The following is a 21,261-nucleotide window of genomic DNA, read 5'->3' on the forward strand; positions in this document are numbered from 1 at the left end:
GTCATTTACAGCAAAGTAAGTTACAACGAAACGACTGTGTTTTATGGACGCATCGCTTCTTTTCACACTATCATTAGGGGTAAAAGGGTCATTGACTCACGGAACTGGGATATGGATATGGATATGGTGCTCGGAGCTGGGTTTGTGAACAGAGTTCTATGCTTCTTCATCAATGGCTTCAATCAGTAGCTTATACAGATGTGTATCGAATCAAGACGCTCGTCTTCCTCGAATCCGTTCGAGTTCTGAGGCCGATCAATCTCGACCCAATAATCAGATGTTCTCCATTTCGGTTCCCATATCCAGAAGAGACGCGAGTATTATCTTCCTCAGTTCGCTTCCATTGACGAGCTTCTTCTTTATTCCACCAAGCTCTTCAGAAGCAAGAGAGAGACGGAGCAGAAAAGTTATCCCTCTCGAGGAATATTCCACTAGCCGTTAAGTCCCTCGCTCTCTTCTTAGCTATCGGTTCGTATTCCGCACATACTTTCATAGTTGGAGTTTAGAATTCGTTATATCTGAGTCTCGATTCCTTTTTAAGTTTCGAAATTAGACTTCTTTGGTTTTGCCCATGATTAGTCTCTTGCTGTATTGGGTTGCGAGAGTTCTGATGATGCGACCAAATTGTGAATTTGGGGAAGAAACGACTAAATGATTTGATTGGCTTGTATGGGGAGTTTCTAGAGATTGTAAACATATACTGAAGCTCGTTATTCTTTTTTTTTTTTTTTTTCTATTCTTGCAGCTGAAGGGTTGAAATACTATGACATTGAGGAAGGCAAAGGTCCAGTAGCTACAAAAGGATCAACTGCTCAGGTCTCTCTTATGATTCACATAATTTCTCTAAATCGAAATTGAGTATTCAGTCACATTTACATTGTGTAATGCACCCTTCTTTGCCACATTTAGGTGCATTTCGATTGCCGTTACAGAAGCATCACTGCAATCTCAACTCGAGAATCCAAGCTTTTGGCTGGAAATCGTAGTATTGCTCAGGTTACCTTTTGTTTAAACTTTCTGACTTTGCTTAGTTTTCGAGTATTCTTCTCCTTTGATGGTGGCTCGCTTTCTCCTGTGAACAGCCTTATGAGTTTAAGGTCGGGTCTACGCCAGGAAAGGAAAGGAAACGCGAATTCGTTGACAATCCAAACGGGTTGTTCTCTGCACAAGCTTCACCAAAGCCTCCTCCAGCAATGTATTTCATAACCGAAGGAATGAAAGTCGGTGGCAAGGTTGAAAAACATCGCTGCATTTTCGCTTTCTACTTCGTTTCAAAATGTAGTTACTTTGCAATGTAAGTAGTTCTTGACCTTTTTGTTTTGTTTTGTTTTGTCTCTGCAGAGAACTGTGATTGTTACTCCTGAAGCTGGTTATGGCCAGAAAGGGATGAACGAGATACCGGTGAGAACCTACTACAAATTGTATATGAGGAAAGCTCCGTATTTTGCAGAAAACTAATTTACAAAATGTGGTATAGTGATTCGGGTTTGATAGAAAATAAAAACATGTATGTTATTGCAGCCTGGAGCTACATTTGAGTTAAACATAGAGCTGCTTCAGCTGAAGCCCCCAGAAGAGAAATGAAAACAGATAAGAGAAGTTTGAAGCTTCAAGCATTGTCCCAACATTTGTGTAAAGATAACAGAGGAGAAAAGAGAGAGAGAGATATATGTAATTTTTTGGAGTCTTTGGTGTCTGGTTATACACCAAACTCTGGTACACTAAATAACCGGTATATTTGTTGCACTAAAATCTAGCGTGGGAGCTTCTCGTTGTTTGTTAAACCTGCTTGTTGAGACTTCGAATGTGGGATTAGGTGGGTTGGTGTGGACATAGAAACCAAACCAAACCAAACCAAACCAAATCAAATAATTTCAAATGGTTTGAAATCACAAACAGAACTGAAGAAAACCAAATCGAATGTCTAAACCATTAGTTAATTTGGTTTTAGTTTGACAATATGTTGTAAACCGATAATAAACCGATATGGTTGTGGCTTTGCTTTGGTAAGTGATATGTCCCCGGTAGCTTCTTTTCCCGAGAAAATCAACTGAGAAAAAAAAAATGGAGACTTCTCTGAGATATGCTACCAATTCCAGGTCTTTGAAAATTCTTGCCAAGGAGAAGTTCCCGGTGAACTCCAAAACTCGCCTGCAGGTGAGTTTTTCTTCAAATTAGTGCCTGTTATGGAGGATTTTAGCACTAATTTTTACCAAACTACTTCGCTTTGTCTTGTAACACTCTTCAATTTGGTTGGGATTTCTTCTTTTGGTTTTCTCCCCCAGATGTGAGTGTTGTTAAATGCCCAAAAGCCTCTTACTTGAGATTTTATGTGCTATGATTTTGAGTATTTGAGTATTTAGAAAGTACCATTTTAGTGATGAGATAGGAGGCTATTAGAGGTCTTTAGTCTTTAGCAGAAGAATATAGCTGTTTAGGCTGAAAGAAGAATCTATAGCTTTTTGGAAGTTAATACTTTAAACCTGTTCTTTTGGCTACGTTTTATTCTCTTATCAAGAGATATATAGCAAAGACTGTTTGTGTTCTTACTTTTCTTTTGTTGGTTTGTACATTTGTGATTAGCTTCATGGAGAGCTAGATACAGGAGCTGGAGTGCCAAGTTACTTGTGTGCAATGATTAGACACCTTTTCCCCAAGGTTTTGATCTTACTTTTGTGTTTTATCTTTTTCCTTTCTTGAGCTCTTTGAACCTTTTACAACCAGTTTTAATGCCACGAATAAATTGCTTACAGGCTTCAACAAGCCTTGGAGTAGGCTTGCATTATGATAAACGCGAAAAGCTTCGGTGTCTTGTACGTGGGAAAAAGAAGTTTCCTGTGGTAACTGATGAGTTTGTGACCTTTAATATCAAAGGAAGATGTGATTTTGACCAGGACTTTGTTCAGGTTTGCCTCTTTCGTTTTACATCAGTAATATATGCTTCTTAAAAATCAACAATGGACTGAGATTTTGTGGTCAGAGGAACGCTAAAGGAGCTGCTGAATTTGACTGGAATATATGGAAGTTTCAAAAAGATCAGGATTTACGCCTCAGAGTTGGCTACGAAATGTTTGAGAAGGTACGCTTGAGCTCACCGTTTAACAGAAGAGAGCAATGGCTCTCACTGGATCATTGAACACTAACTGTTGGCTTCCCTCTGTTACAGATCCCTTATATGCAGATTAGAGAAAACAATTGGACTTTCAACACGAATTTGAAAGGAAAATGGAATGTGAGGTTTGATCTGTAATGAGTAAACAAGTGAGATCACATTTTCATGTGTATCCTTTTGAGAAACGTATTACTGATAGAAAAACTCACTCTGATTCAACCAACTGACAGCAAATTCAGAGATCGTCGCTTATCATATATCACTTTTACTCTTGCAACCATCTCTGAACTTGGATGTCTCCTAGTCTCATATAGCTTCCATGTGTAATAGAATCAGTATCCAACCAGGTTTGACTAAATGTGTGGTCTTTAAAACCCACTGATGTTCCTTAGAGATCTCCTTTTACTTTGTGGTACTGTTATAGGTAACCGGGAAATACATACCAAATCGAACCAACTAATCTTCTCTTAACTGTACCAAATAAGATGCACTTTGTATTCCAAAATTTCTAAACATAAGTATATTCACAACCAAACATCATAAATCCTGTCATCTCAAGTCGGTATAGTTTGGTTTGCTTCACGGTTTTGGTTGACTTTGAGATCGTGATGCTTCTAATATGAGCCTCGAACATCAACATCAGTACCATATTGACAAAACGAGTCCCACACGCACACATGTGAAGAAGATCTTGTTCTATAAAGATTTGCTTCTGATGGTCATGAATCAAAGATCTTTCATAATACCACAAGGCCACAATGACCAAGAAATCAACCATTAGTTTTCAAATCGAAGCCAACAGTAAATCGATTAAAAAATGACATAATCAACATATTTTGGTTAGTTGTTGGCGGTTTTTAACTAAACATCACGTGATTTCTATGCATATTAAAGTCCTAAACAACGATTTAGTAGAGGCAGCTTTATATTCCAACATAATAGGGTCTCTATAGTATCTTGTTTTATAGTCTACATATAATTATTAGATAATGTTCGGATAATCTCAAGTCATGATTAACCAAAAAAAATAATTTGACTACGATTGTGAAATACTCGAAGGCCATCTTGAAAACTAGGAAATTGCTAAAGTCATTGTCATGAACCGCGGGATGTGGCTTAGAGAAATTTCGTGCCCACAAGTGACTGAATTTGGTCAATTTGGCTGCAATATTTTTTCAAACTTGCAATAAACTAATTAGTGGAGGAATGAAGTTTCCTCCTCGCTCTGACTATTTTTATATACGCGAGATGATTATATAGACTTACCCCATAATCATTTATATATTGTCTGCAAAAAAAGTGTTTGTAAAGTGACATGTTATTACGATGTGATCTTCGTGTTAATTATCCCATATTTTATAAAATTTTAAAGAGAGAATGATAGAGCATGTGGGGAGAAGAAGAAGTGGGCGGTGCGAAATCTGAAAGTGGAGAGTGCACTGAGAAGAAGAGGGAAAGAGTCAATCAGAAAATTAATACTCAATTTTTAATTTTTCTCCGAGTTACTATATTTGGAAACCCCTGATTCACACGTTTCTCCTCCTTTGCTTCTCTTTGGAAGGTTATATTAACCTGTTAATTTGGTTTTTTTGTGTAACCCCTTAAGCTAATAAACTTATAAGTTATAATCATTAGTAACTGTAGTAGGTTACTAGTTAGTTTTAGTAACTTTCAGTTTTCTATCTATTATGTTAGCTTATCAGCTAATTTAGAGAAAAAAACATATATAATTGTATTCTTTTTTTTTTTGGCAATCATATAATAGTGTATTCACAATACATATTATTAGGGTAACAATTTTTTTAAGCGACGCATATAAATTATATTGATGAACTCGTTGTTAATTAGTGTCACGTTTAAGGTGTTTCCGTTGCTTCCCTCATTCCACTAAAGAAAACATTCTAAACAATTTTTAAAAACAAATGAACTATAAAATGATATCAAAACTAGAAAACCTTTAAGAGAAATATTGACAAGTGTATCTCCACTCTCTTCACCAATTCGTTGAGTCTCTTACACCTGTTATTTTAAAGTTAGTTATGTATCATCATCGGACACAAAAGGTTATAAAAACCATTGACAAGAGAGTAACGTAACACGAGGACGACCATATATTCGGCCGATTCTGGTTACTGTTCTCCACATAGTTGTTATAATTAGAACATATAGACTATATTATACATACATAAACCATACGACACTATATTTGTACATTTGAATGCACATTACATATGCACTATGTAATAGAGAGTATATTTGTATAAGGAAATTTCCGAAAACATATATAGAGTGTCGTACTGCAGTTTGAACACAAGCACGCAATCTTCTTTTCCTAAAGCCGGTTGACACGTATCAGTTAATTGTTTCCTCTACAAAAGTAATGTACCGCAAAAGCCATTCGCCATATTCGGCTATCAAAGGTAAACGAATAAGATAGTTGAAGCACGTAAGAAATCGCTTACAAAACTTGAGATTAACATAAATATATATTAACTAACTTAAATAAAAGTTTCCTTTGTTAAATAACTTAATTAATACAACTTTTCTGGTTTCCGAATAATAATAATAATGAATCAACTAGCATTAACGAATAAGAATCATACTATTTCTCTACAAGAGCGCAGTCGTCATTACTCTTTCCTACCAAAATCATCAGTTGAATAGATACTTAAAACTATCAAATTAGTGGTTCAACCTAATATAATTCGTTTAAAGAAATCGATTAAAAGTATAAACCAATAAAACGTTGGAAAGTTTTGTTGAGTGCAAAATGTAGGATCTTACTATGGACGGTTCGAGTTAAATTGGCATCTGCAATGCTCTCTTTTCTTTACCAGGGCATATTTGATCTTCACTAAGACTCTACCTTTTTATTGATTTTTTTTTTTTTTTTTGTCATAGCCTTTGTAATTTACAACCACCCAATCCATGGAGTTTTATTTATTTTACCTTTTTGGTCAAGAGAGCATTTCACCTTTGCACTTTGAATGGACCATGTGACAAAAAAAACACACACACACACACACACATTCGGTCATACCAAACAAAAATAGGTGATTTCTTCCATCTATTATAGTGATAGTATTAGCTAAAGTTATTCCCATTGTATACTTAGTTGTATAGTGTTTGGTGTTGATTGCTTACATGAGTTATTTTAAATTAATTTGATTATAATCTTTGTTTTTTCAGAGACAAAAGTGTTGTTGATCTTATGTTTATAATTTAAAACTGACGTTACATAGTAGAAAATATACTTAAGACATGCTCTTCGATCATTTTTAGGTGTCCTGGAGTCAAAGGGAAGTATTGATTAACTGACGGAAGAATCTTCGGTTACAGTTTGTAGTTCCCAACATCTCATGCATTGCCCAATGACAGAGAAATTCACAACAATCCCACAGTTTTTCAGTAACATAAGTCAGGCCATGCACCGAAATATATGGTCAGGCCATGCACTACTTTAAATATTGTCTTTCTATAGTTATTGTGTTCTGTTTCTTACACACAATCCAAACTTACCATTCACTCGAACTACAAAAAAAAAAAGAAAAAAAAAAATATTGAAGTAAGAACAATAGTATTAGATTGTGACGAAGACAATAATATCAATAAGATATACAAAGATTTAACATTTTCAATAAGTCTAGAGTGAGCGAAAGCAACGTAACAAGTCATACAAGTGTAAACATCAAATACTATTATTAAACACCAACAGAAGAAGAAAAGAACCGCGTACTAAAATAAATGACTGGAATAACCTTAACCGACAACGATAATTTTAAGACCAAACCAACCAAACTAGTAGAGAAGTCTCTCTCTATAAAAGCCTCTCTGCATCTCTTTCTCATTCCTAAAAACCTCTCATACTCGAAATTCACTCTTTCTTCCACCATTTTTTCAACAGAACACAAACCTATCTCTCTCTCTCTCTCTCCTCTTACTCGCTTCAATGGCACGTCTTCTCTTCCGTCTCCTCGTTGAATCCAACACTCCTTCGGCGCCGGTGGTTGATAACTCCGCCGCTGCTTTGAATTCCGATCTCGTCGTCATCCTCGCTGCTCTCCTCTGCGCTTTGATTTGCGTTCTTGGCCTCGTCGCTGTTTCTCGATGCGTCTGGCTCCGTCGCCATGCAGCCGGAAACAGAACCGCCTCAGGGTCTCCAGGTCAAACTCCTCAACCTCAGGTCGCAGCGGCTAACAAAGGACTTAAGAAGAAAGTCCTCCAATCACTCCCGAAGCTAACCTACTCGCCGGAGTCACCGTCGTCGAAGAAATTCGCCGAGTGCGCCATCTGTCTAGCGGAATTCTCCGCCGGGGATGAGCTCCGAGTTCTGCCGCAGTGTGGTCACGGATTCCACGTTTCTTGCATTGACACGTGGCTAGGCTCTCACTCATCTTGTCCTTCATGCCGTCAGATCTTGGTCGTTGCCAGGTGTCACAAGTGTGGTGGTTTACCCGGTAGCTCTACCTCTAGCCCCGAACCTGAATCCGTACCCGAGATTGAGATCCGAATCAAGCAAGGCGAAGATGATCCCAACTCATTCTTGCCATGATCATTTTTTTTCCTACTTAATTTGGAACTCATTTATTTTAGTTCCCTCTGCTTATTAGAAAAAAAATCTATAATTTAAATGCAGATCAGTGTTTAGTGGGATAGTGCTTTAATATTGTACATTATTTATTGTAATTGTAAGCTGTAAATGTTGTATGAAAATGGAAATTTAACCGATTTGCATTGAACCCTTTTTAGTGCTTTTCGTTTATCAATCAACTCATGTAAAATTGGTAAACAATAATGGATGGACAAGCTTTTGTTAAGTTTACATATTTGACTGGTATTCAAAAGTTTTACGATATATAGGCCGAAATATATGTTTTCCAGTTATGTATATGGAAAAGACAAGAAAATGTCTTTAGAGACGATAATAATATTAATTTTGTTGCATTATACTGTATATATATAATGTCGTTAGAGTCTTAATTTTGATTTCATTCATTTTTTTTTCTTTTCTGTGAAATTATGCAAATTGATACAACGACAATACTTGATTTAAATAAGAAACATAAATGATTTAGAGGAAATAGTATCGGGTCATTAGTGGACACTACAGATCGATAGCCTATTCTAGGAAGCTCAAGTTAGTCAATGGTTTTTGTTTATTCAACAATTAGTCACTAGCTGTAACCACTTGGGATTATTTAATTTATAACATAATGTCTGAATGCAATATTTAACCATTTGAATAAACTTAAGTTTATACCATAAATAAATGAAAGCACCAAAAAAGACGATTTAATCAGGTGATAACATTGATTATTATAGCTAATTAAGGAATATTCCATAGTAAAAATGGGAAAGGTAATCTTGGCCAGTGGGTATGGTACAATTGTATGTAATGTGTGGCTCGTTTTTCACTTTTTCAATTTTCATATTATTTAATATGTAAAGCAACAATGCTAATTCTTCAACTTCTTTCAGTTTTGCTTTTTAGTTTGGTTATAAAATTATTGGGAACACGTACGAGCCTGTGAATGATCGATTTAATCACATAATTTTGATGTGATTAGTGAGTTATCAATTACTATTTTTAAAAATAAAGAAATTATACATTACGCAAAATATCAAACATCACTGGTATTATAATATAATTGTAAAGAGTCAAGATGATTGCAAGAAATTCTCTTTGTCTTGTCTTTAAGCTTTTTATAAGTTTTGACCTAACAAATAGATGGCGGTATCATGCATGTATATGTATATATATTTAAATCAGTATTAGTGAATATATTACGCAGGTGATTAAAGATTGGGGGGATTAATTAATTAGAGTTATTTAGAAACTAATTAAAATGAAGATTATTCGTTTCTTAGGGGAGCCGTTGAATTAAAAATACGGCGGATGGTCCACACGTCACAAGCGTTTCCACTACGGAAAGTGCCCTACTATTTGTGCTTAGTGCTGCTAAACCATTTTGTATATATATATATATAGGGCTATATTTATTAATTTAATTCGTTTTCAGATCGACGAAAACTTATGACCATTAATCTAAAAAGTTCAAATTATAATGGACTGTACAGTGAGAGAAATTATATTATATATATACAGAATATTTTACGCATATTGTCAAATTACTGAAATTTTACTTTCATCCATATCAAAGACGATAATTTGATCTTACTGAAATATTTGATCTATTAGATTATACGAATTCACATGCCTTAATAAATTAATTAAATGTTGTTCATTAGTCTGAAATTCGAACTATGGATATCTCTTTTTTTGTTGGCAATTAGTAACGGATTTTGTAGTTGTGGATCACTTTGTCTTTGTGTGCATGTACTTTTAATCACAGAACATAAACACGATTCCCAAAAGCCATAAACAATTTTGTTGGTAAGACCAATTTTGGGAGGTGTATACAGTATACGGTCATACGGACTATAAAACCTCTTAAGTATTAGCCAAAATCAGAAAATGCGTAACTATAAGGTATAAATTTATCACTACTATTTTTGTTAAACTTGGTTTTATGATTCTCTAAGGATTGGTTTTGGGTTTGATAAAAAAAAAAAAAGAGAGTATATGAGCTTTAAGAGGTATACATGCATTTTGAAAACATTATAGGAGATTCATATATCATGTATAGGGGTTTTTGTTTTTTAGAGATCTGATGAGTATGTACATGAACATGAGGCTCGTGTGAGGTTTTTACGAGGTAGTAGGAATCAATCGAGTGTAAAACAGTCGTTGGTCCATATGTATTCAGTTATGAAGTTCGGTTCTGTATAAAACTAGGTAGATGAGCTTCACGATCATTACAAAAACTAATCTTTTACGTACGATCGATCATTATTTACAAGTGTTGTATATAGTGAAATTTTATCATGAAATTTTGAAAACTAACAAGTGAGAATTAGAAACCAGAAAGGTGAAGAGAATGCTTTATGTTTAGTCTCGAATGGCTATAAATTCGCAGACTAAAATGATGAGAGTTGTAAAGTTTACCAATGAGACTGGAGATTCCCTTATTTATAATGTTCAGCCACTACTATTTTGTGCATTATATTATACTGATTGTTTCTGTTTATTACGTGAACGATTAATAACCACTTTTTAAAAACACAAGTGTTGCAAAATAAACATTTCAATATATATAAAAGATATTTACCCGATCTAGCTTTATATATACCTCTGTTAATTAGTACATTGTCAAATGTTTCAAACTCATAAGTGTTTAATTACATGTCGCAATGACTATATTCACATATTGAAAAACACAACGTTTAACATGTTTGTTAAAATCTTCGTAAACACAATATTGGCAAACTTATTAGTTATTTTTTTTTCTGTTTACGTTTACTATTTGTAAAAACATCATATGAAAACCAAAAAGAAAAAGATTACTACAGTATTTTACATATTTAAAAAGTGTGGATTCATGTCGTGTGTGTGCGCATATGCTAAATAGAAACATAGACAGAGATATAAAATACACATAAAACAAAAATGGCAAAGGCAAAGAATCCATCAAACTCTGTAGTTTATATACTAAGTGTCGACCTTTTAGCACGACTAGAAAGTTCCATTTCTAGGCTAGTGGGGTGGATTCGATGATTTCACCTTTTATATATACAGACAGTGTTTAATTGATCCTTTATGATTTATTAAAGTTTTGTTTCTATTGGAATATTTGATAGTGGTGAAGAAAAAAAAAGAGGAATAAATTAGTTGGTTTATAACGGCCCAAGATGATCTCTTATTGGGCCTATATGTATAGATAATGCACTTATTGGGCCTATATGTATAGATAATGCAAAAAAGTTTTGGGGATTTCCGAATAATTTCGGGGTATTGAACCCGACGTGAATCGAACACGCAACCTTCTGATCTGGAGTCAGACGCGCTACCATTGCGCCACGGATCCCCTTGTTTTATTTAATACATTTAATTTTATATATTCACAAAAACATATAGAGAGACTGAATAAAACATGGAAATTGTTGGTCCTTCGTTTGGCATGAAATGGCGTCCATTGATTCTCTCCAATTCCATTCTCTCTGCAATGTCCAGGTAAAATCGAACCCATCTCTTCCTTCTACTCACAGTTACCACCAGTACTGCTGCGTTCTCCTTTGATTCCTGTTGTTTCGGGTGAATCATTACTTAAATCTCGCGTCTTTTGTTGACCCTAGTCGTCGATTAGAAGAGCCAAGCTTCGGATTCCTTCAAATCTGGTTGTGTTCAGAAGGAGACACGAAAATCTGAACTGGGTTCAAGTCGAAGCTAAGCGAAGGTTCGTGTGCAGAGCGATTGGTGATTCGTCGACTCCAGATGAAGACATTCAGAATACTCAAAATGATGATGAGGTTGTTGTTGTTGCTACGACGCAAAGTAACGTTCCCGGTGATTCCGAGAATTCAGTTTCGAGATTTCGGAGTATGATTATCACTCTCCCTCCTGTCGTCTTCGTGGTATGATTTTCTCTTATCGCTTCAAGTTTTGATTTTTTTTTTCATTATGTAAAAAAATCTGGTTTTGATGGATCTCTCCTTCACTGTGATATCATATTCTTTGATAGTGGAGTTATATATATCGCTCATCTATTATATGCTGTCTAAGTTTTGATTCTTTCCTGACTTATAGTTGGTTAGTTTACTCTGTCCTGAATTGGAATGTTACGCTGCTGCTTAGTATATGTTGTTGAGGTCTAGAGTGGAAAATGGCAAAAAGAACACAGGTTTAGATTCTCTTCTGTTCATTGGAGTCTACGGTACATGGATTTGGGTCTTTATAGTATTTCAAAATCTTCTTGTTTTAGATGAAAAAGTGCTCAGGGAACAGCATTTGGATTGGGATTTGTATCGCAGCTACTGTTTTGGTCGCGGCTATTAGGGTTTATGCAGTTAGAGAGTCAAGAGATAATCAACGTGCTGGCTCGGTCGCTGATCTTGTGAGACGTGGCCAGCTGAGATCTGGTGATAGAAGAGGCATGTATGGGAACTCAACACACTCTTTATCTTCTTTACGATTCTCATTCTAATTACCAAAACTGTGACTTTGATTTATGTAGATGGATGTGTTTTACCTTTGGTCTAACTTCTCTAATCGTATGATGCTTTTCATTTTCTTTCTCAGCTCCAAATCACTTAACTACGAGGATCCATTCAACAATCCTTTTGTGAAACTTGATAAAGGAAGCTCAACGGTAGAGATGTGCGGGAAAGTCTATCGGCTAGCTCCAGTCACACTTACAGAGAAAGAACAAACTATTCATCAGAAAAGAAGGTCAAGAGCTTACCAATGGAAAAGACCAACGGTTTTTCTCAAAGAAGGAGACGCAATACCGCCTGATGTTGATCCCGATACAATCAGATGGATACCAGCCAACCATCCATTTGCAACAACGGTTAGCGATATTGATCAAGACCTTGCCCAGAACAATGTCTACCAGAAGCAAGGTGTTCCTTTCCGGATTCGAGCTGAGCATGAAGCTATGCAGAAAAAGCTTGAAGCTTTACAGAATGTAAGCTTTTTTTCTTTCCCTGAGAGCTAATATTTGTATTTCACGGGGAATCAATCGAGTACCTAGAATAATGATTGATGTGTTTGTTTCTTGCAGGAGGAGAAATTGAATAATGTGAGTATTGACAGCCAAAATGCCAGGGAATTTCAGAGACCATACAAGTTAGCAACTAAGCTCGAAGGTGAAAATATCCAGAAGAATTCTCAGGAGAATCCTACCGGCAATTCATCCTCTGAGGAGACGCATAAGTCCTGAGATTCACTAAGTTGATTGTAAATACAGTTTTTCCTCGAGAATCACACTTGCGTTCCAAGTAACTGAGATTTTCTTTGTAGTTAAGCTCCAAACCCTATATCAATGTTTTTGTTCTATTTGCTTTGCCCATCAGAACTTGGAAGTCTGAAAGAATAGATAGAGCTTGGATCTCAAATTTTCAGAAATATCGGGGATGGATGTATATTGTAACTAAGGAATGAGAGAAAAATTGAGTAATTATTAGCTTGATTTCGATAACAAAAGAAAGGAAAAACAAAAGAAAATACGAAATGAAGGTGTCTGAGAAACAAACAAAAAGGGTTAAGTACACAGAGCAAATGAAGAAGAAGAATCAAGGTTACGAATTATATATCCTTAGACGGAGCAGGTGCTTGAGCTTGAGCTTGAGCTCCGAAGGCAAAGTAGTCTGTGATAACTTCCAAAGGCATGCCTTTAGTCTCTGGGACTTTCATGTAAACGAAGATCCATGAGATAACGCAAACCGCAGCGTAAATGCTGAAAACACCAACTAGTCCGATCGAGCTGAGGAGAACGGGAAGTGAGTAAGTGACGATAATATCTCCTATCCAGAAAACCATAGCGCAAATGGCAATGCAGAGACCACGGACTCTTGTTGGGAAGATTTCAGAACAGAGGATATTTGGAATGGGGCCGTAACCCATCACGAAGAAGCAGAAGTATAGCACGACACAGCTCGTGGAGAGCGCTGCATTCACGACTTTGCTAATGTGGACAAGCTCGCTAATGACTAGAACGATAAGTGAGACGATGAGAACTGGGATTGTCCAGAGAAGTAATGACCTGCAAAGTGAAACAGAGATGACTTCAGAATCATGAGAAAACAAGGAAATAGGTAAAATGTTCTTATAGGATTTGCTATATACCTTCTTCCGGAGACATCCATGAGTCGCATGGCAACGACAATGGCTGGGAGCATGAGTAAAGTAGTTAAACCACTGATGAGGAATGAAGCCGAGATGGAACTTAGTCCGAAGCTTGAAAGAAGAATATCTACACCAGCCCGTTCGAGAATCTGAGGAGTGTAGTAGAGAACTCCATTGATACCCGAAAACTGCATAGAAGGTTCACAATGTTAAAGGATATAAAAACTCGAGATAATCCGAGAAGTGATGAATGATAGATCCAAGAGTATTTGTGTGTGAACATTCAGAAGTTCCATCTTACCTGCTGTAGTATCTGAATGCCGACACCAACAACCAACGCACGCTTGACACCAGGTTCAAGAAGAGCAGACCAGAGTGGTCCAGCAGCAGCGATTTTCTCCGGGGGAACCATGGCAGATCCAAGCATTGATTTAGGACCAAGAACGGATCTGCTTACAAGGGCAGAAGCGTGAATGTAGCTGCCTCCACCATCAGGACCTCCAGGAACAGAAATGATCGAGCCACGGCGAGATTCAGCTCCATCTTCTTTAAGATAATACCTTTTGTATTCATCGTTTTCATATCTATATCCCATATGCCAACCACCACCAATTCCCATGCTGCTTTCACCATTGCCTTGCATAAGCGTACTGTGCCGTCTCATGCTCAGTGTGCTTCCGCTTGTAGGATGCGGGATCATGTCCTTGTCCATGCTCGTTGTCTGGCGTGACATTAACGGGCTACGCAGATCGTTATCCGAGTCATCATCATCACCAGCACCATCATCAGTAGCATAGTCATCATTGTCTTTGTTGTAATGGCTCTCTATGTCTTTTTCCCAATGAGCCGGTTTACCATGTGGCGCATCAGCATTAGTACTGAACATGCTTCCGAAATGAGGGAAAATCCCACTCCGCGTGTTTCCGCCTGCTTCTGGCATCTTCTCGTGGAGACTTCCGAATAGATTGACGAGTGGATCTTTAAGGATCATACTTTGGTTTGCCAAGCTTCCATGGCGAGAGCGTAGCACAAGTGAACTCTGGTGTTCTGGGACAGGTCTAGCAATGTACGATTGATTCTCGTGGGTTCCATAAAGCCGCATTTGTCCATCCTCATCAACAGTTTCAAGCGCATCATCTCCTTCATGATCCTCCAAAGTTACTAAGAGATCCTCCATGGTTTTCTCTCCTCCTATATCTAGTCCTTCAACTAGCAAAGCCATCTCATCTGCAAATATAAAAAAGAACCGTTAAAATCACAATCGCCTGATATAACCGAAGAAACATAGCGAGAAGAAACCTTACCGGTAACATCTTCTCTGCCACATAACTGTTGAAGAACCCGCTTAGCCTCGTCCATTCTTCCTTTACTAACCAACCAACGAGGAGACTCCGGCAAATAAAACACCGAGAGACACAGATAAACAAGAGAAGGGATCGAGAGGACACCGAGCATCCCTCTCCAGCTCGGCGAATCGCTCAGGGACATAGTGAAAACCATACAGTAAGACAAAAACATTCCACCAGAGCCAAGAAACTGAGGAAGAGTATTCAACTGTCCTCTGATCTCCGGAGGAGCGGTTTCAGAGATGTAAACAGGGACAAGCGTAACCGCGAGCCCGGCACCAAACCCATTAAGAAGCCTAGCAAAGCACAGAACATAGACATTGGGGGACCATAGCATTATCAAACCGCAGACGAAATACATAACTGATGACAAGATCAACATGGGGCGTCTCCCGAGCCAATCAGATATCGGTCCTGAGCAAGTCGTGATGACCGTGGCACCGATCAATGACATTGCAACCACAAGACCCTGAACAGAGGTTGGTAGATTCAAGTCTTTGTTGATATAAACCATAGCTCCTGCAAACAAATCCAATACACAACATTGCAACACTTTTAAATCTCAAATGATTCAATACGTTTGATGCTGATAAACTGATAATGATCCAAACAAACTCAGTTTCAGCAACAAGAGTGAAAGAAACAAACCAGCAATGGTGGCATTGTCCCATCCTTGCAAGAAATTGCCGATTGTGGCGGCGAGAGCAACGAGTGTCGCTCCCTTCATTGTTCAACCAACCCTACAACACCAACCAAAATACAAATCAGTCCATATTCAGTGATTCTCCATTTGAAGTTTCAAACTTTCAGTCAACCATAACCAAAAAAAAAATGGAAATATTTTCCAAATCCAGATCTAAGTCTTCAACAATTCACAAAATGATAAGATTGGTAAAAGCCAGAAACGTTTTACTCGATTACCCTAAACATAAAATCATCAAACAGTAATGATAAACTGCACTACCGTAGGTGGGAAAAACAAAAGTATTTGCCTTTATAGTTTCCTCAGTGAAAGGAGGAGCTATGTGAGAGAGCTACTCAAAAGAGATAAATACCTAAAAGATTGCTTCACTTTCTGGGCAAGAAGAAAGTCTCACCTTTAGTAGAGTTCTCCGACAATTACGAGGAAATGAGAAAGCTTTTCCTCTTTGCCTTTTAATCTCTCCAAAATATATATATATATATATAAATCAGAAGAAAAAAGGAAGCTTTGAAATAGGGGTGATTTGGTTTGGACTAGTTTGAATGATTTTTGCCAAGTTTAGAGATTTTTAATTTTTACTTTCAGACAAAGCTCCGGTGATGGAATCTACAATAAAGACAAAAGGCAAAAACTGGTTTTTTACAATTATTGCGCTACAGAAAAAAATAAAGTTTTGTTTTTTATTAAGAAACGAGATCGGAGCAAGTTCCCAAGGAGAAAGAATCTGCCGAGAAATTCTCACCGCCGGGATCAATTCTTTTTTTTCTCGGGAAGGTGAAAACTTTACAGAAATTTTACATCAGCTTCTTTTGTTGTTTTATGGAAAAAATCAGAATCAGTTTCGTCTGGCGGCTAAAAATATGAGGTGGAGAGCGATTTACGAAGGTATGTAATGTTTATATAGAAAACTCATTAAGATTAAGACTAATGGAAATTGACTAGTTAAAATAATAAAAATCTAGCCTTATTGTATTATCAAAGTTCTACGATGTAAAGATCTGAATTTTAATTAAAAAATCATTGTCATGACTCGTTAATGAGTAGATTTGAGGAGGATACTATATAAGTTTAAGGGGTCCTTATATTGCAACATGGATTACGACTAACGTTTTGGTTTTTTTCGTTTAGACATTTTTTTTCTAAGAAAGTTACATTCCTAATTTTATCGTTGATAAGAGTGGTCCGGTCGTCTGTCACTTTCTTGTAAAAGTTTGACCTTTTAGTCTTTGTTCTTTCAAATTTATTTGGATAAAACAAAATCTTAATCTCTATTTTCCATTGATAATAAACCTTTAAAATATGGGAAATATTAGTTAAGAAGACATAATATTAATAGATTATTATTAAGGTTATTGTTAAAATATTTACTAATATATATGATGGAAGAATTTGCCAAAATGTTGGAAATGCGGATTAATAGGATGACATTGCTATTAAATTCATCAGCGATCTAGTTTTAGTTAAGATGACAGTTAATAGTTAAAACTGATTTTTTTTTTTTTAGAAAACGATAAAAACAAATAAGATATATTAGAGCTTGTCGTTATTTGCAAATTTAACTTACGTGGAACAAAAGATAGAAAACAAGGAAAAAAATCATAAACTCGAGAAACCCGCCAAAATACGATGTAATATGATCGACTTGATGTTAAATTCATTCAATACTAAAACATTTCCATATCAATGAGAATTTTGTTTTCATTAGTTTTATTGAAAAAACAAATATTTATAGTATTTAATATGTATATATTTAACTTATCTTTCTTTCTCTTTTTTACTAAATTTAATATATAAATATGCTAAAATTTCTATTTATATGGTTCCATTGTTAAATTGTTACCTTCTAACCCTTGTAAATTATCTAGTAATAAGTTGGAATCTTAAAAGGTAAAGTGTATGTGTGTATATATATATAATGATATACAGATATGAGAAGAGAACAAAAAGAAACAGCAATGAAGGTGAAAACGTTTCAATAAACGAGTACTGAGGATCCACGTTATAAATCAACATTTCAATCGATGTCCAAAGTTAATAACGTGTTCACTGGTATCTTTTCCATAATATGGAACATGCAAAAACAGAGGATCCACGTTATAAATCAACATCTCAATCGATGTCGCAAAGTTAATAACGTGTTCATTGGTATATTTTACATAATATTCCTTGGCTATATGATTTTAAGCATTTAAATGTTTACATTTCAGTTTAGAACAATAAACACATCCTAACTTATTAATTACACAAACTATAAGATTACCAAACATATCATAATTACGAATACTAAACATAGTCCGGAAGACAACTTGTCTATCAACTTTAAATCATAGATTGGTGAGGATTCAGGATTAACATTTGGTGTAAATAACTTACAAGAATTCACATGTGATCATGTGGCTTAATTATATCGATCAGCTTATATAACTTCTAGCATAAAACACACACAAACACACACACAATCGTGGATCTTCTGTTAATTTTACGGTAAGAAAACAAATAGTATAGTTTGGGGGAATATTACCAAAGCTATTACTACAAATTATCATAAAAACTACAGTTAAAAATAAATTGAAAATGAAAATTAAGAGAGACAGATGGGGTTAGTGTAACGGGAGAAGAACATGGCGTCAATGAGAGGGCATGTGATTTTCTAATATTAGTGCTTTGTCACTTTCTCACGTACCCTTTTTCATGCCCTACCAATTACTTCGCCTCTACTTTGTATTTTCTAGTATATTAATTACACCATAATAATCAATTTCAACAATGACCTAATACTTATAGCATATATATAGAAAAATAGTTGTTCTAAAAAATATGTGGCAAGTTGATGCTTTTCTTTCTCAGAGCACAAAGATCTAACGTCCCTATTTCAGTATTAAAAACTCTGAAATAATAGATATGATCACATAAGTATATATATATATACGTTCGAGCCTCAGAAAAATAGACGACGGTCTTTTTTTTCATAGCTAGAGTTCGTGCTCCCAAATCATTCGAGCATCTCCGACCACGTGTCTCCACCTCAAACGGATCTTATGATATGATTTTTTATTTTCAGTTTATATATTTAATTTGTTGTTGATTTTGTCCCTGCAAAAGAAATAACATTTGTTTATTTAATGTGTATTTGCAAGTAGATAGATGTCCTGTAAAGTTAGAACCAGTGAGTTTTCAGTTAAACTTTTTACATGATTCATGTTTTAAATGAACATACTTTATGAAAATATATATATATATATATATATATGGTGTTTAGTTTTAGTTCATATATACTTCATAGTGGTTGGTGAGTCATTATTATAGAATAAGTTTTACGTATTAGGTTCATAACTATTCTTATGTTAATCAGCCATCTCTACATTAGTAAAAGAGAATTACAAAAATTTCAAGGGTCGGGTTATTTTAAAAAATTTTAAAAATATTACCCGATTAGATTAAATGGATACTTAGAAAACGAATCATATTTAGGATATAGATATGACCCGTTAATAAATTGACATTCTATAAAAGTGTTGGCCATCAATAGGTTTCGAGATTGCCTCTTCGATGCCATATTTACTATCCCACTAATTTAGGATACTTTGTTATTTCTAACAAATCTATTCACGGAAAACAATATTAAATGCTTATATTAAACGATTTTTCAAAATAATTGACTAACCTCTCAATCTTTACAGAATATCCTAATATGTAAACAATACCGTAAATATTCCAGAGCTCTACAATATTAATCTTTACTTCTGAAATTTTTTATAAGACAAAATATTTGATATAACAAACGAAAAAAACATATATATAAAACATACTTTAAAAATATTTAGTATAACAAATATAAAAAATGCACATAAAACTACATAGATAATGGTATTAGAAATGATAATCAGTTGGTTTTAGTTAAATGTTTCTTAAAATCATAAAATAAAATTTTAATATATATATACTATAAAACGAATTTAATAATAAGAATTAGTGTGATGTTTATAATTATATTTGATCCTTATTATTATTATTTTTTTATCTTTCCTGATATGTAAAATGAAAGATTTTAATCACAATAAAAATATATGAAAGAGGTTCCAAGATTATTCCATATCTTTATCAATTTGAATTACTTATAAAAAATGGAAAACTATTTTAACATTAGCATAATTAATGCAAAATTAGTTATGGAGCTCATATAATTTTATATTAATTTAGGGGGGGGGGGTGAAAGACTAAATTTAGGGAGCTCATGTCATCTAATTTTTTAATATAAAAAATATTACACAAATTATCATTACTATTATTTGGGAAGCAATAATAATAACTAATTAATCAATTTTATTATTTTAAAAAATACTATACTTATTTTTAAGTACTTTTGAAAATATAAAATAAAAATATAAAAATTTAGCTGAATATTAATCATAAAATATTCCTTATATTATATTAACTAAATCACTATATTTACTAAGAGTATACTCCATAAGTTTTTCTTATTAGGAAGTTAGTTAAGTAAATCAAAATTATGATTGTTATCATACGAACATTATGATTGTTATCATACGAACATTTGAGTTTTATGATGTAACTTTTATTTCAAATTTAGAAGCTAATTACACTCCTATATTATAGGGCTTTAAAATTTCTCATTTTTCAATTATACTCATTTTATGAGTAATTCAATTATATTTATTTAATTAAACTTCTAATTTTCAAATAATTACTCATTTTTCATGATTCTTTATAAAAATACACGGATCTTTACGGGTTGGTTCGTCACAATATACATTGCGAGTTTGTATTTTTTTAATATACGTTATTTTATTTTTTTATTTAAATATTGTATTTCATTTCTGAATACACATTTTCCCCAAATAATTGAAATCAAATATATATTTCAAAATAATAATTGTTGATACTAAAATAAACAAAATAATAACACATACGATAAACAATGAACCAAAAACATTCCCCCGCGCTGTAGCGCGGGTCCGAATCTAGTTAAGTCATTAAAAACTAAGTACTGACGAAGATCCTTATCCTCCTGACTTTGTTATCAGAAATCTTTGGTGGATTGACAGGTCAAATTTTGTTCTTTACAGAATAATTTATCAAAAGACCAACGAAATACACTTCACTGTGATCTCATGTTTTATGAATTTTATATAGTATGATCAAGAATTAATTACGTCTAAACAGTTTAAAAAGGTTAATAAAAGAAGAGCTAACAACTATGACATCGATAAACAAAAATTAGAGCCTTTGTTCCTATCCTACCTATTAAGACTATCATTCAATAGAGCTTGACATGCTAACGTTAAAGCCTACTAGACCAGACCAATGCTACATTGATTATTATCCTACTTTTGACCACTCCCATGAAAGGGAAAAGGCTAGAACGGCGTGTTGTTCAGGCACATGAAACATTTTG

General features: G+C 34.7%; 5 protein-coding genes and 1 non-coding gene across 9 annotated transcripts; 4 read left to right on the forward strand and 2 right to left on the reverse strand.

Moving 5' to 3' along the window:
* Positions 1–90: 90 nt before the first annotated feature.
* Positions 91–1,784, forward strand: LOC17898887 (peptidyl-prolyl cis-trans isomerase FKBP18, chloroplastic). 2 transcript variants are annotated; one of them, XM_023776819.1, is made up of 6 exons: positions 91–437; positions 746–816; positions 910–996; positions 1,083–1,232; positions 1,342–1,430; positions 1,522–1,784. In XM_023776819.1, the coding sequence occupies exons 1-6, from the start codon at positions 173–175 to the stop codon at positions 1,541–1,543; spliced, it is 684 nt and encodes a 227-aa protein (XP_023632587.1). In that variant the 5' UTR covers positions 91–172; the 3' UTR covers positions 1,544–1,784. The 2 variants fall into 2 exon arrangements, with proteins under 2 accessions (XP_023632587.1, XP_006305569.1); XM_006305507.2 differs by having other exon boundaries at positions 96–437; positions 1,342–1,401.
* A 262-nt stretch (positions 1,785–2,046) lies between these two features.
* Positions 2,047–3,505, forward strand: LOC17897315 (outer envelope pore protein 21A, chloroplastic). Of its 2 annotated transcripts, none has more exons than XM_023790247.1 (5): positions 2,047–2,157; positions 2,584–2,658; positions 2,754–2,906; positions 2,994–3,079; positions 3,167–3,505. In XM_023790247.1, exons 1-5 carry the CDS (start codon positions 2,065–2,067, stop codon positions 3,216–3,218), a joined length of 459 nt encoding a protein of 152 aa, XP_023646015.1. In that variant the 5' UTR covers positions 2,047–2,064; the 3' UTR covers positions 3,219–3,505. The 2 variants fall into 2 exon arrangements, with proteins under 2 accessions (XP_023646015.1, XP_006305726.1); XM_006305664.2 differs by having other exon boundaries at positions 2,981–3,079; positions 3,167–3,392.
* Positions 3,506–6,712: 3,207 nt separating this feature from the next.
* LOC17899301 (RING-H2 finger protein ATL80) lies at positions 6,713–7,860 on the forward strand. Its single transcript, XM_023789770.1, has one exon. It carries the CDS (start codon positions 7,062–7,064, stop codon positions 7,662–7,664), a length of 603 nt encoding a protein of 200 aa, XP_023645538.1. The 5' UTR covers positions 6,713–7,061; the 3' UTR covers positions 7,665–7,860.
* Positions 7,861–10,965: 3,105 nt separating this feature from the next.
* Positions 10,966–11,037, reverse strand: TRNAW-CCA. Its single transcript has one exon. It is a non-coding gene; the product is annotated as a tRNA-Trp (tRNA).
* An 82-nt stretch (positions 11,038–11,119) lies between these two features.
* LOC17897134 (protein MULTIPLE CHLOROPLAST DIVISION SITE 1) lies at positions 11,120–13,007 on the forward strand. The gene is made up of 5 exons (XM_006305177.2): positions 11,120–11,183; positions 11,306–11,584; positions 11,932–12,104; positions 12,249–12,636; positions 12,733–13,007. The coding sequence occupies exons 1-5, from the start codon at positions 11,136–11,138 to the stop codon at positions 12,889–12,891; spliced, it is 1,047 nt and encodes a 348-aa protein (XP_006305239.1). The 5' UTR covers positions 11,120–11,135; the 3' UTR covers positions 12,892–13,007.
* A 102-nt stretch (positions 13,008–13,109) lies between these two features.
* On the reverse strand, positions 13,110–16,346 carry LOC17899224 (monosaccharide-sensing protein 1). Of its 2 annotated transcripts, none has more exons than XM_006306808.2 (6): positions 16,240–16,346; positions 15,791–15,882; positions 15,101–15,661; positions 14,098–15,023; positions 13,797–13,984; positions 13,110–13,713 (listed from the first exon to the last, which is right to left on the reverse strand). In XM_006306808.2, exons 2-6 carry the CDS (start codon positions 15,867–15,869, stop codon positions 13,257–13,259), a joined length of 2,211 nt encoding a protein of 736 aa, XP_006306870.1. In that variant the 5' UTR covers positions 15,870–15,882; positions 16,240–16,346; the 3' UTR covers positions 13,110–13,256. The 2 variants fall into 2 exon arrangements, with proteins under 2 accessions (XP_006306870.1, XP_006306869.1); XM_006306807.2 differs by having other exon boundaries at positions 16,198–16,303.
* Between the last annotated feature and the right edge of the window lie 4,915 nt (positions 16,347–21,261).

The sequence above is a fragment of the Capsella rubella genome, unplaced genomic scaffold (genome assembly GCF_000375325.1).
Source record: "Capsella rubella cultivar Monte Gargano unplaced genomic scaffold, Caprub1_0 scaffold_1, whole genome shotgun sequence".
NCBI lineage: Eukaryota > Viridiplantae > Streptophyta > Magnoliopsida > Brassicales > Brassicaceae > Capsella > Capsella rubella.

What these genes read in the sequence shown, in the direction of transcription:
- LOC17898887 (XM_006305507.2), top strand. Translation starts at nt 173, where the DNA reads ATGGCTTCAATCAGTAGCTTATACAGATGTGTATCGAATCAAGACGCT. An exon ending in CGAGGAATATTCCACTAGCC is followed by an intron (nt 438 to 745) that starts GTTAAGTCCCTC and finishes CTATTCTTGCAG; the next exon opens with CTGAAGGGTTGAAATACTAT. An exon ending in GAAATCGTAGTATTGCTCAG is followed by an intron (nt 997 to 1,082) that starts GTTACCTTTTGT and finishes TCCTGTGAACAG; the next exon opens with CCTTATGAGTTTAAGGTCGG.
- LOC17897315 (XM_006305664.2), top strand. Translation starts at nt 2,065, where the DNA reads ATGGAGACTTCTCTGAGATATGCTACCAATTCCAGGTCTTTGAAAATT. An exon ending in TTAGACACCTTTTCCCCAAG is followed by an intron (nt 2,659 to 2,753) that starts GTTTTGATCTTA and finishes AATTGCTTACAG; the next exon opens with GCTTCAACAAGCCTTGGAGT. An exon ending in GCTACGAAATGTTTGAGAAG is followed by an intron (nt 3,080 to 3,166) that starts GTACGCTTGAGC and finishes CCTCTGTTACAG; the next exon opens with ATCCCTTATATGCAGATTAG.
- LOC17899301 (XM_023789770.1), top strand. Translation starts at nt 7,062, where the DNA reads ATGGCACGTCTTCTCTTCCGTCTCCTCGTTGAATCCAACACTCCTTCG.
- LOC17897134 (XM_006305177.2), top strand. Translation starts at nt 11,136, where the DNA reads ATGGCGTCCATTGATTCTCTCCAATTCCATTCTCTCTGCAATGTCCAG. An exon ending in ATTCTCTCTGCAATGTCCAG is followed by an intron (nt 11,184 to 11,305) that starts GTAAAATCGAAC and finishes TGTTGACCCTAG; the next exon opens with TCGTCGATTAGAAGAGCCAA. An exon ending in TCTGGTGATAGAAGAGGCAT is followed by an intron (nt 12,105 to 12,248) that starts GTATGGGAACTC and finishes TTTCTTTCTCAG; the next exon opens with CTCCAAATCACTTAACTACG.
- LOC17899224 (XM_006306808.2), bottom strand. Translation starts at nt 15,869, where the DNA reads ATGAAGGGAGCGACACTCGTTGCTCTCGCCGCCACAATCGGCAATTTC. An exon ending in GGACAATGCCACCATTGCTG is followed by an intron (nt 15,662 to 15,790) that starts GTTTGTTTCTTT and finishes ATTTGTTTGCAG; the next exon opens with GAGCTATGGTTTATATCAAC. An exon ending in TGGCAGAGAAGATGTTACCG is followed by an intron (nt 15,024 to 15,100) that starts GTAAGGTTTCTT and finishes TTATATTTGCAG; the next exon opens with ATGAGATGGCTTTGCTAGTT.